This window comes from Somniosus microcephalus, chromosome 2, assembly GCF_052327205.1.
Source record: "Somniosus microcephalus isolate GS21.2 chromosome 2, FLI_Smic_1.0, whole genome shotgun sequence".
NCBI lineage: Eukaryota > Metazoa > Chordata > Chondrichthyes > Squaliformes > Somniosidae > Somniosus > Somniosus microcephalus.
The window spans coordinates 320,844,716-320,865,360 of record NC_140988.1 but is presented as its reverse complement, the minus strand read 5'-3'; the positions used below and the strand labels follow the sequence as shown (position 1 = coordinate 320,865,360).

Genomic DNA, 20,645 nt, shown 5'->3' with positions numbered 1-20,645 from the left:
ACAGTCTAAGGATAAGGGGTAAGCCATTTAGGACAGAAATGAGAAAGAATTTCTTCACCAGAGAGTGGTTAACCTGTGGAATCCTCTACCACAGAAGGCAGTAGAGGCCAATACATTAAATATATTCAAGAAGGAGTTGGATATATTTCTTAAGGTTAAAGGGATCAAGGGGTATGAGGAGAAAGCAGGGACTGGGTACTGAACTTGGATGATCAGCCATGATCGCATTGAATGGCGGAGCAGGCTCGAGGGGCCGAATGGCCTACTCCTGCTCCTATTTTCTGTGTTTCATTTTCCTTGCTGAAAAATTAAACCCCAGAGACTACCTTGTTCCTTTTTTTTAAATTCCAATTTTCTCTTGTCCTGTAGGTAGTGATGCCTGTTGTATGGGTCGATGGGTGGTGGTCCAATTGGCCATTCTTCTTGTGTGAAACTGGGCAGACAAACATTCATATCACAGCTGAGCCTGCTTCAATCCGCACCTGATGTACATACATGTATTTTCCAGTGTGGGTGGGGAAGGAGGAGAGAGGTCACTGGATCGTCCTAGAAATCCTGCTGATTTGTTACTCCCTCACCCCCCTTCGCTGAGGGACACTGAAATCAATCTGCCATTCATACTGAAATCAACTAACTCAGCACAGAGGGGATTTTTCCAATTTATACAGCTCATTCCAACAATGGGCCAGGATATTACCAAATGATCTATCAGGAAAGCATAAGACTTGTTTGAAATGTTCGAACACGGCCTGCAGTGTTTCTTTAATCTGTGGCGTGTTTCTAGATTCCACAAAATGAGCTTTTGAGGCATTTTAGAATTGGTCTGCTAACCAAGTGAACTGATTGTATCATTGGCCAAAGTAGGTTCTTGGTGATTGAGCCACAGTTCCTTCATTGTAAATTTTAACAAGGATTATTCAAAGTCCAAAAGAAATGCAACTATCAGCTGTCAATGTACAGTGATATTTACATTTTTCTACGTAACTTTCTTTGCCTCACATTTGGATGGCTTTATTTTTCCTTGGGAATGATTTCTACAACTTGTTCTGTCAGCATCATTTTCTCGGAGAAATTTACTTTCCTCTTTTTTTTCATGAGACCATTACTACGGTAATTCTCAGAGTTGTATTTTACAGGAGGATCCACGGCTGAAGTATCCAGTTCATTTAAGAGCAAAAGCATCTTTGGATCCAAATGATCTTGGACCTCTTCCTGTAAGTGCAACAAATTAGTTATTTTTACCAACAACACATAGTTAGCTAACTCATGATATACTGATGGTTTCAATTCAAAGCCCTGCTACTAAATCACAATTCACACTTCCTTAACGTGATTACAACATAAAAACCATAAGATGCAGACTTCTAGGCAGTTAAATGGCAATGCAAAATGATTTTCCTTCACATCAATGCAAACTGTGCCCAGTATGAAGCCAAACTTAAACATTTTAATATAAAGTAGAGAGCCACCCCATCTACTAGTTTTAAAATCTAACTATTAGTCAGATACCAGTGAGTGCAGCTCTGTTATTCCAGGGCAGAGATCAGTGTGGGTGCCAGCAGTGTGAGAATGCTGTCATACATACGGGCATCTTTTTCAACAAGGACCAGATTGCAGCAAAGACGTAACCACATGTATGACAGTAAGCAATTTATAAACAAGTCCAACTCTCACGCATTTCTTTCAGTATCTGTCAAGCTGTTCAATATCCCACTGCCATTATTTTAAAGTGTTTTGTTTATTTTTCGCCCATGTTCTTGCCGCAACCCTTCATTGGAATTTGTTTATCTTTAAAAGGCTTTACCCTCCACACCTTACCCCACCCCCCTTCCCAGTAAGTGGAATTGAGTGAGCATCTGTAGGTGTGCAGAAACCTCCGGGGACTTCCAAGGACCATTAAATCCAAAATATTTTCTCATTACTTCTGCATTTTTTGTCTTGAAATGTGTGCTTTTTTCAATATTCCATTATTTTGAAAAAAAATTGTTTCTGTTTTCCTTCATTTTTAAACAGCCTGGCTGGGAGGAAAGAATCCATTTAGATGGAAGGTCATTCTTCATAGATCACAGTGAGTAAGACTACATGTTCTGAAAATGAGAAATTTTCATGTTTTTAAAATTTTGCCCGTGATCTCTGGAGCAGACGGCAACTTTCATGCTTTAGATGTAGCATGACATCATTCGTAGGCTGCACTGTATTGCTCCAAGAGCCTGTAAAAATCATACATGCCAACCTGGAAAACTAGCAGAAGCTAACCAACAGCTTCAAAAATATTCCTCATTATAGGCCTCTGCTACTAAATCTGAAACAAATTGTTTAAAAAATATTTATGTGGTTGTCACCGTGACATCGAGACAATCTTCGTCTCCACCCTCAATTTATCGAAATTCAAATTCAAATTCCTCCATGGCCTTGCCTTCCCTATCTCTCTAATCTCCTCCAGCCCTACAACCCTCCGAGAACTCTGCCTTCCTCCATTTCTGGCTTCTCGTGCATCCCTGATTTCCTTCATCCCACCATTGGAGGCCGTGCCTTCGACTGTCTAAGCCCTAAACTCTGGAACTCCCTCCCTAAACCTCTTCACCTCTCTCCTCCTTTTAGAATCCCCTTAAAACCTACCTCTTTGGTCACCAGCCCTAATAACTCCTTCTGTGGCTCGGTATCTAATTACATAGGAACAGGAGTAGGCCATTTAGCCCCTTGAGCCTGTTTTGTGGAATAGTGCTCCTGTGAACCACCTTTCAGATGCTTTACTACATTAACGATGCTATATAAATACAAGTTGTTGTTCTTGATGCCCAGTTCATGCTGGCACTCTTCTCCCTCTAAGTGTTAGCATGGCTCAGTTGTAGCACTCTTATCTCTGGTGTTTATAAGTTCTAGCCCCAATCCAAGACTTGACCATATTCAATGCAGCTGCACACTATGGGCCGTAGTTCCTGATCTGGTGAGAGTTGCAGCTCACAGCATTCAGGAATATTCAACCCGTTGGAGCAGTAACAGGAGGTAAAAGCCAGGAGTGGTACTGAGGCAGCACTGATTTGCATCTCCAAACACAGGCAAGTGGATACTGCCCCGCAAATGTTGAGTAAACATCCAGTTCATTCTGACACTCCTTTCCCCTTCCCCTACAGTAGACGTCGCTGTTCTCCTTTGTCCTCCCTCAATTCAGGCTGGCTCTCCCTCCCTTCCTCCCCTCCCCACACCCTAGCCAGTTCAATCTGGTGCTCATTTTTCTCCACCTAATTTTTTCTTAACCCCAGTTCATGCTAACATTTGACTCTTCTCCCCTGCTCCCTTCACTGCCACTTTGACTCTTACCTTTGACTACTGCTCCAGATGATTTGAATACCACTGCATGCTGTGGACACACAAGGATGTACTCATGAGAATTGCCACCCACAGAATGCAGAAATATTCAATCCTTTGAAGCAGCAGTGAGTATATACTAGGTGTTAGGGTTGGAGGCTAAAGTGACACACTGAAATGAGAACACTTGGTTTAGATGAAGATATGTTTTTTTTTATATCTGTCCTCTAATGTCTTCTGTTGTTAATACTTGGAGGAAATAGAGTAACAAGCCCTCCACAAACACAGATAACCAAAGTAAAATTACTGATCAATGTAATGAGATGGAAGTCCCAGACAAGCTAAAAAGGGTCAAACAAAACAATCAAGGATAAATGGTATTTATCCCAGAGTGCTAAAAGGGATTATGGAGGGCATTTGTGAGGCACTGATGGCCATTATGAAGGAGCCACTGGACACTGGTGAGGTAACAGTACAACAGGCGAATGTGGTGCCAATTTTTAAAAGGGGCATAAAACAGACACAAAACAATTACAGACCCATCCATTTCACCTCCATTCAGTGTAAAATCATCAAGATTATCAAGAGTGAAGTTGAGCATCTATATAATAATAACCTGGTGAACAGTAGCCAACATGGATTCAGAAGGGCAAGATCATGTCTGACCAATTTTCTAGATGACTTTGAGAAAGTAACATCCCAAGTGGCATGCGGAAGCCTTAGGATGTAGTGCACACAGACTTTGAAAATGCTTATGACAAAGTAACTCGTGCAAGTCCATCTGTCAAACTCAAAGCTGTCAGGATTCAGGGTAAAACCTAGGAATGGATAAGAGACTGCCTGTAGGGTAGACAGAAAGAGTACTCACTAGAGGAGTTATGTTGGGATGGGGTGCCTCAGGGCTCGATATTGTGACCATTACTGTTTCTTATTTACATAAATAACCAAGACTCTCAAACTCAATGCAATGTGGTCACATTTACCAATGATGCCAAACTGCAAACGGCAGTGGGATTAGAGGAAGCAGCTCAGAAATTACAGTGTAAGTTAGGCAAAGTATTTATGTGGACAGATCTCTGGCAGACAAACATCAATGAAGACGGGCGCAAAGTACTACACATAAGATAGAAAAATAAGCCGCATATATACTCCCATGAATGATGTTGAAATTGGTAAGAATTAAGTGGAAAGAGACCTAGGAATCATAGACTCCATGCTAAACATCAATTAACCAGTGCAGAGCAGCAATCAAAGCTGAACGATATAGCCAACACAGTTGAATACAAGTCAGAAGAAGTTATGATCATACGGTTCAATGCTCTGGTTGGACAACACCTTCAGTACTGCGGCCAGCTCTGATTATCAAGACATAAACATTCAGATACTGGAGACAATAACAACAAATTGTATTTATATAGCACCTTTAACGTAGTAAAATGTCCCAAGGCACTTCACAGGACTGTTATAAAACAACATTTGACACTGAGCCACATAAGGAGAAATTAGGGCAGATGACCAAAAGCTTGGGCAAAGAGGTAGGTCTTAAAGGAGGATAGAGAGGCGGAGAGGTTTAGGGAGGGAATTCCAGAGCTTAGGGCCTAAGCAGCTGAAAGCAGGGGCGGAGACAGGTGATGTTATGGAGCTGGAAATGGGCAGTCTTAGTTATGGCTTATCTCCGCATTGTCTCGGCAACATCATCCGAAAACACAGCATCAGTTTCCACATGCACGCTGATGACATCCAACTCTTCCTCACGCCCACTTCTCTCGACCCCTCCATTGTCTCTAAATTGTCAGATTGCTTGTCTGACATCCAGTACTGGATGGCCAGAAATTTCCTTCAATTAAATTTTGGGAAGACCAAAGCCTTTGTCTTCGGCTCCTGCCACAAACTCTGTTCCCTAGCCACCGATTCTATCCCTCTTCCCTAGCATCTGCCTGAGGCTGATCCAGACTGTTCGCAACCTTGGTGTAATATTTGTTATTTGACTTATTTACTCTCTTGCTTTGCTTCTAATTTTCATGAAGTGCCATTTTCACATGTCTGCATTTGAAGAATCATAATGGCTGCATCACATTGTAACAATTTTAAGGGCTAGGCTGTGGGAATGTGGAACTGTGGCTCCACCCACACTGAGGCCATTTAGGTATATACAGCAATATTCAAAAGGTTTTGCAAACAGAGGCAAACAGCTATTGTGTTCTTGACCTTATCACAGTTCCTGTTTATTACGAAACACACTCTTCTATATGTAATCATGTCTGGAGTTTCTTGGAAGACGTGCGAGACCCTATTATCTGTGACTGTATATGGGCCGTCACAACATGAGCAAGTTAAACCTTATTACCAACATAACAAATGTGGATCTGACTGAATATAATACAACTTTACGAGTATGTTCAGTGGCCAGATGAACTGGCTTAATTTCTGTATTGCAGCAAAATTAATGTAGCATTCTCTGGCTCAACACTTTTTTCCCCCAGATTGTTAAACAATTCATTCTTGGGATGTGGGTGTCGTTGCAAAGGCTTGCATTTATTTCCCATCCCTTGTTGCCCTCGAGAAGGTGGTGGTGGACCTTTTTCTTGACCTTTATTCTGATTTTATATAAAGTACTTGTGGAATTGCCAAGTGTCTCTTGCTTAAATGAAAAAGTATCATACTGTATGAAAGAAGAACAGGAACAACGGAATTAATGAGTGTATCTCAATGTGTTACTTCAACGATGTTTGAAGTGCATAATGTCCATTTGATTTCATAAGCAATAATTTAAAAGTAGAGTTCATGGGACATTAATGTATATTGCAACTTTTTGTGTTTGTTCCCAAAATAGTTCTAGAAACACAATGTTGAATGATGTGTAAGATTTTTAAATATAATTGTCAATTTCGGTTGCATTGGCTTAATTAGAATTTTATAGAAAGAAATGTTCTGCTGTCTTCTCATAGATACCAAAATCACACAATGGGAGGATCCAAGACTACAGAATCCAGCTATTACTGGTCCTGTAAGTAACCACTTTCTCCCTCTATTCTCAGCCCATCACTCCCCATTCTCAGCTCCTTTCTACCTTTTCCTCCCTGCCCCACTAACATTTTTTACCGAAAATGTATTCAATCTGCAATCAGGAGGTGAACAAATACATCCAGGATGCTATGAATGGTGCTACTCATTCAATCGCAGTTGATGCACACTTGAAGATAGCTGTTGCCACTTGCATCTCCTCTAGACCCATCTTTTGTTTCTTTACTTGTCCCATTACCATCTCCTTTTGCCTTGCAGCATCAACCCGTTTGTCACTTAACCTCTCCTGTTCAAAACCATTTTCCAACATGTGTCTCTATATTCTCTCTCTCCAAAAACAACTTGCATAAAATAGCACCTTTAAAGTAGTAAGTATAAAGGTATAAAAACAGCAAATGCTGGAAGTACGCAGCAGGTCAGGCAGCATCTGTGCAGAGAGAAACAAAGTTAGCGTTTCAGGTCGATGACCTTTACATCAAACTGGAAAAAGTTAAGAGATATAACAGGTTTTAAGCAAGTACAGAGGTAGGGAAGGGGAGGAAAGAACAAAAGGGAAGATCTGTGGAAGGCAGTAGAGATTAAGGCCTAGAAATTCAGTTTGGGCCCGCCAGCTGGTTTGCGCCCAAAAGTTAGCGCTGGGCGGGGAGCCATTTGCGACCGTCAGAAATTCAGTTTTTGCGCCCCAAGTCGGAACCGGACGCTATTCCAGGGTGTGGCCGCCCCCGCTTGGGGCGCTGAAACTGAATTTCAGCGCTGTAGGCGCCGCCGCGCCACCCGATGCGGTGCGGCAGGCTGCGGTACTGCAGGCCTCCTCCTCTTAAGGTGGAGGTGCCTGCAACGGGGAGATCGCCGCTGGATTGTGCCGGCAAATGAGCCCGGCACCACGGAGAAGTGCCGGGCTCGCGGAAAGCAGCCGGCAATGCCGCGGGGGGGGTGGTGGAGGAGGCCGGGGAAGGAGGTGCGGGCAGGCAGCCGCTGAAAAAGCGGCTGGCCGCACCTCCACCTTTATGCGCCCCACTAAGGCTGCAGTAAGGCCCTGGTCTCCGGATGTAAGTAGCGGCCGCCACGGAGGAGGCGGCAGCAACTGAATATGGGATTCGGGCCGGCATCGGGGCGGAACCGGGGCACTGCGCACACCGATGACGTCATTGGTGCCGGCGCAGCGCTACCGGCTACCGCCGCCATTACCGCAGCGCTGAATATCAGCGCGAACTCCTCTATTGGCGCAAAAGCCCTCTTTGGGCGAAAAGTGGGTGCAAAGCCAACCGAATTTCTAGGCCTAAGTGACAAAAGGGATGATGGTGCAAGGCAAAAGGGGATGGTAATGGGACAAGTAAAGAAAATAAAATGGGTCCTGAGGAGGTGTAAATGGCAATAGCAGTATCATTGCTGTCCAAAAAAATGGAAGCAGTTGACAGTGGTTATGATCTGAAATTGTTGAACTCGTTGTGTCTGGAAGGCTATAAAGTGCCTAAGCGATGAGGTTTTGTTCATTGAGCTTCATTAGAACAGTGTAGGAGGCCAAGACAGAGAGGTCGGAGTGGGATCCCAAGGTGTTTAACAAGAAACAGAAATGGATACCAAGCAGCAGTAGAATAATAATTAGGGAAGGTGACTCAAGCCAAGTGGATGATCTATATCGACCTACTCCCGAAATCCCCACCATCACAGAAGCCAGTCTTCAGCCAATTCGATTCACTCCACATGATATCAAGAAACGGCTGAGCGCATTGGATACAGCAAAGGCCATGAGCCCTGACAACATCCCAGTTATCATGCCGAAGACTTGTGCTCCAGAACTAGCCGCGCCTCTAGCCAAGCTGTTCCAGCACAGCTACAACACTGGCAACTACCCAACAATGCTGAAAACTGCCCAGGTATGTCCTGTCCACAAAAAGCAGGACAAATCCAATCTGGCCAATTACCATCCGATCAATATACTCTCTATCATCAGCAAAGTGATGGAAGATGTCATCGGAAGATGTCATCGACAGTGCTATCAAGCGGCACTTACTCACCAATAACCTGCTCACTGATGCCCAGTTTGGGTTCTGCCAAGACCACTCGGCTCCCGACCTCATTACAGCCTTGGTCCAAACATGGACAAAGGAGCTGAATTCCAGAGGTGTGGCGAGAGTGACTGCCCTTGATATCAAGGCAGAGGCATAAAGGAGCACTAGTAAAACTGAAGTCAATGGGAATCAGGGAAAACTCTCCACTGGCTGTAGTCATACCTAGCACAAAGGAAGATCGTTGTGGTGGTTGAAGGTCAATCATCACAGCCCCAGAACATCGCTGCAGGAGTTCCTCAGGGCAGTGTCCTAGGCCCAACCATCTTCAGCTGCTTCATCAATAACCTTCCCTCCAACATAAGGTCAGAAATGCGGATGTTCGCTTATGACTGCAAAGTGTTCAGTGCCATTCACAACTCCTCAGATAATGAAGCAGTCCATGCCCGTATGCAACATAACCTGGACGATGTTCAGGCTTGGGTTGATAAGTGGCAGGTAACATTCATGCCACACAAGTGCCAGGCAATGACTATCTCCAATAAGCAAGAGTCTAACCACTGCCCCTTGACATTCAACGGCATTACCATCGGCAAATCCCCCACCATCAATATCCTGTGGGTCACCATTGACCAGAAACTTAACTGGACCAGCCACATAAATACAGTGGCAACAAGAGCAGGTCATGACGCTAGGTATTCTGCGGCGAGTGTCTCACCACCTGACTCCCCAAAGACTTTCCACCATCTACAAGGCACAAGTAAGGAGTGTGATGGAATACTCTCCATTTGCCTGCATGAGTGCAGCTCCAACAACACTCAAAAAGCTCGACATCATCCAGGACAAAGCAGCCCACTTGATTCGCACCCCATCCACCACCTTAAACATTCACTCCCTCCAACACCGGCGTACCATGGCTGCAGTGTATACCATCTACAAGATGCACTGCAGCAACTTGCCAAGGCTTCTTCAGCAGCACCTCCCAAACCCCCGACTTCTTCCACCTAGAAGGACAAGGGCAGCAGGCGCATGGAAACACCCATCACCTCCAAGTTCCCCTCCAAGTCACACGCCATCCTAACCAGGGCATTGCACGCTCGACTGACGTCACTATCTGCGGGCGCAGGAGATCGGGCGATAGTGTTTAGACCCGCCGCTAAATGTCTGGTCAATTTCGTGAGCGCCGCGCCTGGGCGCTAGTTGCTTTGTGCCCCATTAGTCAGGCAACCGAATTTTTCCCCCCAGGGCTTTAGGAAGAGTTTTTCCAGTATGTAGGGCCCAATTGTGCTTCCAATGGTAAAACAGAGGGACATTGTATGCAATGCAGGCCAAATTTGGAAAAGCAAAAGATGCATGTTGGCACACAAGAGTGGGGAGGGGGTGGGGTGAAGAGGGGGGAATGAAGCCTTCGAGGGATTTGTAGAGACGACAAGGAATTTTGAATTAATTTTGATAGAAATGGTAAGCCAATGAACTGGGGTAGCAATCGGGTGGTGGAGGTCAGACGATTTGGAGTTTATGCACAGTGGAGCAGAGAGGCCGGTAATTGAAGCTGGACATGTATCTGGTTGTCTCCAGCTCAATTATACTAATTGTTACATTGACTTTCACTAGCAACTTCGGTTTTGATCTTTTTTTTTCTGCCTTTTAACATGTTCACTTTTTTATTTATTGTAAGACCATAGTGGAGGTTAAGTTTCATGGAATAGACAACAAATTGTAAAAATGGATTGAGACTTGGCTCATCAACAGGGACAGAGGGTGGTGTTAATGGAAAATTCATTGCCTGTGGAAAAAGTAACCAAAAAATGTTCCACAGGCACCCTGCTGTTCAGAGTGCTGTAATACAGTAATACATTTGTTGATGACATAAAACCATGTGAACAGCTAACAAGTAGAAAGAAGTTTGATTATTTTCAGATAGGACAAAGGAAATCTTGCCAGAAACCGCATTTATAATTTCTATTTAGAAACAATATTAGTGCTTTGAATTCCTCCCCCGCACCCCCCCCCCCCCAACAATTTCACATGAAATGTTTTTAACTTTTTTTGAAACAGCTTTCTCTTCTTTGATATAATATATAAATATTAGAATTTGAAATGGAATGAATTCCCAATTCCAGCACATTGGCTACAAGTATGCACCTGGATGAACTTGTATTACAAGTCAGAACAAGTTATGTTACATTGTACAGATCAGTGCTGAGGCCAATTCTGACATGGAGGTTTGGCCGCCTGCTTCAAAGGATATAGATTCAGTAGAAAGTTGAAGGATAGTCCCAGGGTTTTGGGATACAAAGTTATGGAAAGAGCTCAAGCAACTAAGCAGAGTTTCCCTGGAGAAAATTAGATTGAGGTAAGTTGTGATGCAGGTATTAAAAATAGATAATCCGATGTGAATTCTTAATCTTTCTGAAACTTCTATCCAAGTATAAATTATCCAATGCGTTTCCTTTATCCACTGTGACAATGATAGCTTTGTGTAAAAACCTAGAGGTTTGTTAAGCTCATTTCTATTTTTTTTTTAATGCGTAAAATAATAGTCAAAATCCTTCAAATTTAGTTTGCGCCAATGAGATAGATTCAGGATTTTGGAAATAAGAACAGATTTTGACGCTAATAGGGACACATGTAAGCGATTCAGCCCTTTGATTAGATCATGGCTGATCTGTACCACAACTCCATTTACCCACCGTAGCTCCATATCCCTTGATACACTTGCCTAACAAAACTCTACATCGATCTCAGTCTTGCAAGTTCCAATTGTCCCAGCATCCATAGCTGTTTGGGGGCGGGGGGAGGGAATTCCAGATATCTTTGTGTGGAAAAAGTGCTTGATCGTTTCCTTCCTAAATGGCCTAACTCTAATTTTAATATTATGTCCCTCGTTCTTGATTTAATGAGGAAGAAGGAGTGGGTTGTACAAGAAAACAGTGATAAATGCTTGATCCATTATCTGTTTTTACATTAATTTTATTTTGAGAACATTTAGCTACTGTAACTGCCCAGTAGATGCACTGCTCGCCAGTGGCAGTAGTGGTTGAAAAGGCTACTCTAACATGCAACATCCAGTGAGAATATATTTGGATGTGTAAATTTATTTTAGTCACAAATATAAGAGGAAAGTTAAAAATAACAAGTCTACTGTCACCATCCCAGGCAGTACAGCTACCTGATGTTTTCGGGCAGTGGGGGAAAGATCAGTATGACGTCAGCTGATGCATCTTTCCAGTATTTAAACTAAAAAAAAAACACAAGTGTTGCAGGAAACTTTCGATTTACCGGCACCTAAATAACCGGAAATCTCGGTTAACCGGCAAAATTCAGAGTAGTTTTAGGTAAGTTTTACTTCATATTGTACTTGCCTTCCGATCTGTTGTTGTGCAAGGGTGTGGCTGCAGCTGTTGCTAAGCTACAGAGACGCTTGAAACTTGTGGCCATTGTTCTGAAACTATTGCTAAGCAACAGGGTTTGTTGCTTTATATGGAGCTCTCAGCTCTCCCTATCTTTTACTATAGCATTCGGTTATCCGGAATTTTTGATGAACCGGCACCACGTCGGTGCCGGATAAAAAAATTAAAAAAAAGTTTCCTGTATATTAATTTTGTAAATAAATCTGTGCTCTCTCACAGGCTGTGCCATATTCCAGAGAATTCAAGCAGAAGTACGATTACTTTCGGAAGAAACTGAAGAAGCCTGTAAGTACACCATGCGTTGTCATGAATACTTTGAGGGATGTTGTATGGCAAAGCTCAAGATATCCATTTTGTTTATCAGACCATAATAAAAATTCATGTTTACTGTGGACTAACCGGAAACGTCTTGTGGAAAAGCTAATGACCAAACTACCCCAGTGCTGCCTTGTTGTGCATTTCTCCCCTTTGTGTGGCTATATAATTTGACTAAAGGGCTGTCCAGTTTTTTCTTCAAACAAATCAGCAGCTCAATGTGCAGCAGGTATAATTAACATAAAATTTACCAGCTGACCCCAATATTTTGAAGTTGCCTATCTTAAACATTAAAGCTTCCATATCATAATCTGACTTTTCCAGGGCACCATTCATGTTTACCTGTGCTTTTGTTCTATATTTGCTGGTTTATGCTCAGGTACAAACATACCGAGAAATTTGTGAAAAAATTGAACTTGTCCTAATGTTTTGATTTGTTCTCACTGGTATCAACACAGGAAAATTTGAATCCTATATTATAATGTATTACAGCTTCAATTTTCCTAGATCGCCTTAAGATTTTCTGTGCACAACAAACTTTTCCTGTCTTAATCTTTTTTGTTTAAATGCTCCTTCTGTCCTAATTTTCCTTCCTGTATTAGTGTAAAGGGTGTGTTTCCTGGAAAAATTATAATTTTGTAAATATGGAAGCAACGTGGCAAAAGAGCACTAGTTTTGAATTGTCGCACTCTTACTCATAAAGTACTTGCGTGCAATGGGATTTTTTTTCTACTGCTATAGAAATGCATGTTGTTGTAATAGCCTTCTGAATGAGGATACCTGGTGGAGTACTACAGGATTGGTAATATGTAAAATTCACGATCAGAATTTAATTACCATATAGGTTAGTGTAAAGTGTGTACACATAATTGGATTAATTGAATCTGTATGTGTGAAGTTATCAGGAAGCTGAGACTTTTTCTGCCTGGAATGCTCCAGACTCCAATGCTAATGCTTTTCAGTTTATTTTCTCTGTCTCGCTATCACTCTATCTATGTCTCTCTTGCAAAGGTTCTATATGAGAATAGATTTGGCAGGCTCCACAAACATACCAGTGGATTTAGGCCCCCAACACAAAACTGATCTAAAATTGTAAGTCTCATTAAGTGGGGGCATAAAAATTGCTGTTTTGGGGGAAAAAATTGCACCAGATGGTTTTTCTTTCAGGATTGCAGTTAAGAGACATTATTGGAGTAAAGCCAATGTAATTTTTACTTCATTTACTGTGCTTGATCCTAGCCGCAAGTGCTCAGAGTTGAAAGTTCCATTCCCCAGTGATCCCTGAATTTGATGAAAAGGAAATCTCCAAAAACATTTTTAAAAACACACTAATGGGCTGTACTTAGACCTGACTGTATAATGATCATGATGGAGCTGGTAGATGTGCTTTTTGAAGGGTCTCCCTACCTGATGCCAATAAGTGAGCCTGTCTGATTTTGATTGGTTGAAACATTCTTAAAATTGGAATGGAATTCATCAGATTATATCATGGGTGCTTTTCCATACACTTTTGACCTCATCAAATGCCTATAATGTATTCGTGCAGCAATGATGTCTAGATTTTTTAATTTTAAAATTTTATAACTTTTCAGATTTTTTCCACACTGAATACGTCTTTCCAAACGACAATGAAATGTGGGTTTTGGGGGGACTGAATTGCAACAATCATTTTTGATTCTGTTTTTATTCCAGGCTGACATACCCAATAGATTTGAAATGAAGCTGCATAGAGGCAACATTTTAGAGGAGTCTTACAGACGAATCATGTCCTTAAAGCGACCAGATGTGCTAAAAGCTAGACTTTGGATAGAATTTGAGTCGGAGAAAGGACTTGATTATGGAGGTGTAGCAAGAGAATGGTTCTTCCTTTTGTCTAAAGAAATGTTCAATCCTTACTACGGGCTTTTTGAATATTCAGCCACGTAAGTATGCAATGTCTCTCATCTACAATAATGTGCCCAACTATTTATACATATTTTAACTATTTCTATAATTAACATGACACCTTGGAATGAATGTAGGTACTTGGGACCTGTTCTGCCATGCAGTTAGATCATGGATGATCTGCATCTTAACTCTATCTGCCTTGGTTCTGTAACCCTTAATACCCTTGCCTAACAAAAATCTATCGATCTCAACTTTGAAATTTTCTATTGACCTAGCTTCAACAGCTTTTTAGGGAGAGTGTTCCAGATTTTCATTACTTTGTGTGAAGAAGTACTTCCTGACATCATCCTTGAATGCCCTAATTCTAATTTTAAGTTTATGCCTCCTTGTTCTGGACTCCACCACCAGGGGCACTAGTTTCTCTCTATCTACCCTATCAACTCCTTTAATCACCTTAAACACCTCAAATTAGATGACCCCTTGATTTTCTATTCTCAAGGGATTAAGTAACTGCTTGTATAATTCAGTTAAGTGCCAAAACTTGCTTGAATCATTCTTGTGTCAATGTTTAAAGTTTCTTTGTTTTATGAAATTCTGAGCTGAAGTAGAGATACCGAACAATTTAAAAATAAAAAATCCACTGAGTAAGTGTCACTATTACACCTATACAGGCTATGGGGGACTCCATAAACTTGTCAACTTGGTTCCATTTATGGTACTATTTTCTCTCAGAAGTTTCAGAGTTCAAACCCTACTATAATCTTGATCACATAATCTAGAATGATACTCCAGTACAGCCCTAAGAGACTGCTGCATTGGTGGAGGTGCCATTTTTCAGATTAAATCAAGGCTGCTCAGGTGGATATCAAAGCTCTAGGACACTATTTGGAAAAAGAGAAGTGAGATCTTGCAATGTCTTCGCCAATATTTTCCCCTCAATCAGCACCACCAAAAAAAATCCCAAGATTATCCAGTTGTTTATTCTTTTGCTGTTTGTAGGCACTTGCTATGTGCAGGTTGGCTACCATATATACCTAATATAATGAGAGTGACTGCAGTTGAAAAGTAACCCATTGAGACATCCTGACAACATAGGAACATATGAAATAGGAGCAGGAGTAGGCTATACAGCCCTCGAGCCTGCTCCGTCATTCAATAAGGTCATGGCTGAACTTTTACATCAACTCTGCTTTCCTGCCCTATCCCCACATCCCTTGATTCATTTAAACCCATTAAAAATCTATCTGTCTCAGCCTTGAATATACTCGATGACTGAGCATCCACAGCTCTCTGGGGTAGAGAATTCCAAAGATTCACAACCCTCTGAGTGAAGAAATTGCTTCTCATCTCAGTCCTAAATGGCCGACCCCTTATCCTGAGACTATTCCCCCTAGTTCTAGATGCTCCAGCCAGGGGAAACAACCTCTCAGCATCTACCTTGTAAAGCCCTCTTAAGAATTTTAGATGAAATGTTGAGGTGCTTTATATTAGTAATTTTCTCTTTCTTAATACTTATTTTTGCTATCTGAATATTTAAGACCGTTTACCATTACTAACAAATACCATTAATTAACTTGACCTAATCACTTCTGCTTTTATTTCATTTGAGTTTCTCTTGATTTGTAAATGGATATTTTTTATTTCCTCTCGTCTCTATACATGAATACTTATGTTAAAGATATTTAAACATTAAATTATTCTTTGTCCTAACCAGACCAAAGTAATGCCTGCAGGTCTGAAATTCAAATCACTTGAGACTTGCCTGAAACTGATGCACTTAAACACAGGATGTCTCAACAGTTCAGTCTTTCATTTATCTAAAGAACCCTTACTATATAATTCATAACTATTTTCTTCAGTATTTTGAATTTCAGCTTTTAAAAATACTTTTCAAACAGGGATAATTACACACTTCAGATCAACCCAAATTCTGGTCTTTGTAACGAAGATCATCTTTCTTACTTCAAATTCATTGGGCGTGTGGCTGGAATGGCAGTGCACCATGGGAAACTACTGGATGGTAAGTTAGAGGTTTTGATTGTGGAGCAGTGCTTACAAGTGTTGACCAGAATTGCTAAATTACTATGTCATTTGACTAGCTTAGACATTTAAAGAAATGTAGGTATGAATCACAAAAGGGCAATGATTCACAAAACCATGTGGCTGGTGCTCTAAATCTAGCAGAATTTGGTAATGGAAAAGAATCCTTTTTGTCTCCCATTTGTGACATGAGTCATTCCTCTTCATCTATTACTCAGTTTGTTTTCAAACTTAAAACATGCATTGAACAAACTAATTGCATTTTGTTTGTTTGAACCAAATGATTTAAAGAAGCAATGTTGCCATCAAAAAGTTGTTGGTAAAGCTTTTCATGTATGTGAGGTGTGTTATGTCTTTCACATCACCAATCCTATATTTCAACAAAGGAACATAATATATAAGCAATTTTACGTTAAATTTACTTCAACTGCATCACCAAAGCTCATCTTGCATTAGGTATTGTTGGATCGTGTTAAATTGTTAGAATATGTGAAGGAAGACATGACTTAGAGTAATAACAAGCAGATATCAATGAAAGCTGGCAGGATAGCAGGGTCTTCTGGTACCTGTGTCCAACTGGGTTATGATGATATTTGATTAGTTGTCTTATGATTGTTTATTTACAAACTTTCATAAAATAATAAAAGAAATCTGATAATCTGCGAGCACATAAGTAATCACCAAAGGATGTGTGATGTGAGATTTCTTCAATTGAGGCCACAGGAAAATGTGTTACAAACACACTGTTCCAACATGTCAGACCACTACCTGGAGATTGGGGTGAAAGAGGTGCTTTTCCAAGTTTCTGCCACAGCCGTAAAGCCTGGTGGGTGAATATTAACGTTGTTTTCACTGTCAACGAAAATCACAAAATTGAACACTTGCAGGTTTTGCTCCAGGTGGTAACTCCTGTTAGCACCTGACTAATATTGTGGTCCAGAAACCTTTTGAGTTTATGTCCAGTTCATTCATTTTGCTTTTATTTCAGGCTTCTTTATCAGGCCATTTTACAAGATGATGTTGGGAAAATCCATCACACTGAAAGATATGGAGTCAGTGGTGAGTACAAAAGCAACTTTACGAATTACTGCACATCATCCATTGGACAATCATAAGGAATCGGTCACAATCTCATCTACAAATCCCTGAAGAGTTTCACTCTGAAATTGGTTGGAAATTTGGTGCGTGTTTGTGTTTTGTGTATTGGGGTACCATTCCCTCTGACTTTCCTTTCTCTCTCTCTCTCTCTCTCTCTCGAGGTGATACACGGCTGCTGCTCATTGCCTATAGTTACATCACATTATAAATTCGATATTACACAAACTTTGATGTACAGCCCGGGTGGAGCAAGACAATAAAACAGAGTTTTAATTTTTTAAGACTGCTACCTCTCGTGGGAATTTTGTTTTTATTTTAAGTAATATTTCTGACAAGCTTTTTTGAAAATGCTAACGGTATTGAATTAGATCTTGCTGCAAGTGGAATTAAGTTTTCTCTCACCTGCTATACATACCAAACATCAAAGGGCTCTTGACAGTTAAGTATGTTAAGCAGATACAGTAAACTAAAAGGGATTTGAATGGCATCCTTTCACATCAGCAAAGCACTAGTAGTTTATGAGCATCCATGTATGAACATTCTGTATATCTTAGTTGCCCTTTATTTTGTGAACAACCTTTTTTCCAGTTATGGTGTAAGTTTTTTTTATCTGCCTAACAGCCACCATCATAACATCCACATTTTGTTGAGCACCTTAACATGGCATGACCGAAAGAGAGGAGTTTTACAAAATCTATACAGAACGGTAGTGTAATGATGTCAGTGCCGAGTGATGTGTTAATGAAAATAAGTGTACCGTTTTGTACAAATTCAGCCATTGATTTCCTATTCATCTTACTCTTGTCGTAAAACACCTTCAATGCACATATTCTTTCACATCATTAGAAATCTGTAGTGGTTCATTTCTTGTAGTTTTATTTTACTGCATTATTTCTAATTTTGCTTTACATGCACCTATTACTGAAGAATATGCTGTTAACTGAATCATGTGTGTTTACTTTCTTAAATATTGTTGTACTTGGAGCTGGCACATCCAAGTAATTGTTGGACTCAGACTGTTGCTGCTTACAGTTTATTTTTGTCCTTCGTGCACTCCATAAATCCTTTAAATTCTTGTTGCTTTGTTTTAGGATGGCGAATATTTCAATTCTTTAAAATGGATTCTTGAGAATGACCCCACTGAGCTGGATCTCAGATTTTGTATAGATGAAGAAAATTTTGGGCAGGTACGTAGCCTTCTAACCTCGTAACAGATTTCAAGGGTGCAATATTTCAAGTTAATCATCCTGGTCAAATTTATAAATAAACCATGTAAATTGAGCCTTGGTGAGCTCTAGTAACATCAATTCACCAAAATTGAAACAAGTAATCTTGAGTGGTTCAACAGATTTTTTTTTCCCCCGCAAATTTGAATGAATTGCCATGATTATCTCCTAAACGGACCAATGCCTTGAAAAGCCACTGTGATATACCTGATGGGTTCCTGCAGTGGCTTTCTGTCATACAAGGGAAGTAGTGACCTTCATTACCATTGTTAATGCCGTGCAGATGGCTAACTATCTCCTGCAGTCTTCATGGAGCAGGTGGTGTACCCCAGTCACAGCCTCCGTCTGAGCCCCACCATGACAAGTCAGCTGACGTGTTACATCTGCTGACTTGGGGAAGTTTGCTCTCTGAGTGATGCATCTCCGAGTCACCTTTGGGTGTGTTGATGACCACCTGCTGCTGCACAAAGAGATAAGCTACAACTGTTAAGTATGTGTATTGTATTGAACAATTAACACAAAGACTTAAACGTATAACTCAAACAGGTCTTTACTGGTTGGAGGTAGGGACTATACATAGGTCTTTACTTCATGCCCACAGGCGGGAACTGAGGGGAGATCAGTACCCACAGTACTATTTATACCCCTATGGCCAGGAGTGGTACTGCGTATCACTACGCCCAACAAGTAGTGCAGTCCTGTCCATAGGTTCAAAGTAGCACACATATTACATACACAACAACAACGAACCACTGTACCCATTGCTGCATACCAGAAAGCTCTTTGTTGTATGATTAATACTTTTAAGCATTTATTTCAGTATTCATTTCTTGAAACATTTAATACATTCCATTTATTTTAATGAGGCCTGAATTGCAGTAATCACAGATTGCTTTTTTATTGTTTGTTTGAATATCATCTTCTTGCCAGCCTCTCCCTTGTGCAGCTTAACTAATTTGGCTTGTCCTTTGTAGACCTATCAAGTGGATCTGAAACCCAATGGTTCAGACATGGTGGTTACCAATGAAAACAAAAGGGAGTATATCGAGTAAGTGCATATTTACTTCATTTAACTGTCTTCCCCCTTTTCATTACCTTCTTCATGCCCTTCCCCTGCATATACACACTTTTTTCTCCCAAGTCGAGTTTTGTAACTGGTTTTCTTCTGGGCTATTGTGAATTAGTCTTTTAAATGTTATGATAATTATTTTGGAAATACAAATTAAAATAAAAGGTCTGTATGGAGTTTTGATTAGAGCCAGAATTTGCAGCACATCAATGTCCCAAACTAACAGAAGGTTTAATGAGGCTGTGCTAGCCCACAGCATGTACATAGATCCCTGAAGGCAGCAGAACAGGTGGATAAGGTGGTTAAAAAGGCATATGGGATACTTGCCTTCATTAGCCGAGGCATAGAATATAAGAGCAGGGAGGTTATGATGGAGCTGTACAAAACGCTGGTTAGGCCACAGCTGGAATACTGTGTGCAGTTCTGGTCGCCACACTATCGGAAGGATGTGATTGCTTTGGAGAGGGTGCAGAGGAGATTCACCAGGATGTTACCTGGGCTGGAGCGCTTCAGCTATGAAGAAAGACTGGACAGGCTGGGGTTGTTTTCCTTGGAGCAGAGAAGGCTGAGGGGGGACCTGATTGAGGTGTACAAAATTATGAGGGGCATAGATAGGGTAGATAGAAAGGAACTTTTCCCCTTAGTAGAGGGGTCAATAACCAGGGGGCATAGTTTCAAGGTAAGGGGCAGGAGGTTTAGAGGGGATTTGAGGAAGAACTTTTTCACCCAGAGGGTGGTTGGAATCTGGAACTCACTGCCTGAAAGGGTGGCAGAGGCAGGAACCCTCACAACATTCAAGAAGCATTTGGATGAGCACTTGAAATGCCATAGCATACAAGGCTACGGACCAAATGCTGGAAAATGGGTTTAGATTAGGCAGGGCTTGATGGCCGGCGTGGACGCGATGGGTCGAAGGGCCTCTTTCTGTGCTGTATAACTCTATGACTCAAAAATGTGGGATTTTTCTTCATTGCAAAATGTGCTCCACTGCAATTAGAGCCTGCGTGCCCAACCAATTTTACTAACTAATTTTAAAATCATAGAAAAATATAATAGAAATTGTCAGTTTAATGTTATAGTTTAGGCTATTACAATAATAAAAGTTTTACTGCTGTTTGGGAAGCATTATTACAGTAACAGTAGTCACAAAAATAATGAAGGGCATTTGGCCCAGATGCCTGATCCTTCCATTCTCCCACTGTAGTACCTAACTATCTCTTGAATGATAACAGAGTTTTGTTCTACTTGTTACATT

At 41.1% G+C, this 20,645-nt stretch overlaps 1 protein-coding gene across 9 annotated transcripts in view; it reads left to right on the top strand.

Moving 5' to 3' along the window:
• Positions 1-20,645, top strand: part of nedd4l (NEDD4 like E3 ubiquitin protein ligase) — a 577,353-nt gene that overhangs the window by 523,542 nt on the left and 33,166 nt on the right. For 5 of the 9 annotated variants that reach the window (XM_085974389.1, XM_085974354.1, XM_085974348.1 and 2 more), the window contains 9 exons: positions 1,137-1,214; positions 2,014-2,068; positions 6,258-6,316; positions 11,975-12,040; positions 13,763-13,992; positions 15,856-15,977; positions 16,986-17,056; positions 18,187-18,282; positions 19,296-19,369. In XM_085974389.1, the coding sequence (XP_085830515.1) occupies positions 1,137-1,214; positions 2,014-2,068; positions 6,258-6,316; positions 11,975-12,040; positions 13,763-13,992; positions 15,856-15,977; positions 16,986-17,056; positions 18,187-18,282; positions 19,296-19,369 (851 nt within the window). Of the gene's footprint in view, positions 1-1,136; positions 1,215-2,013; positions 2,069-6,257; positions 6,317-11,974; positions 12,041-13,762; positions 13,993-15,855; positions 15,978-16,985; positions 17,179-18,186; positions 18,283-19,295; positions 19,370-20,645 lie in introns of those variants that run through there. The other 4 variants (XM_085974372.1, XM_085974362.1, XM_085974384.1 and 1 more) reach the window with 2 other exon arrangements.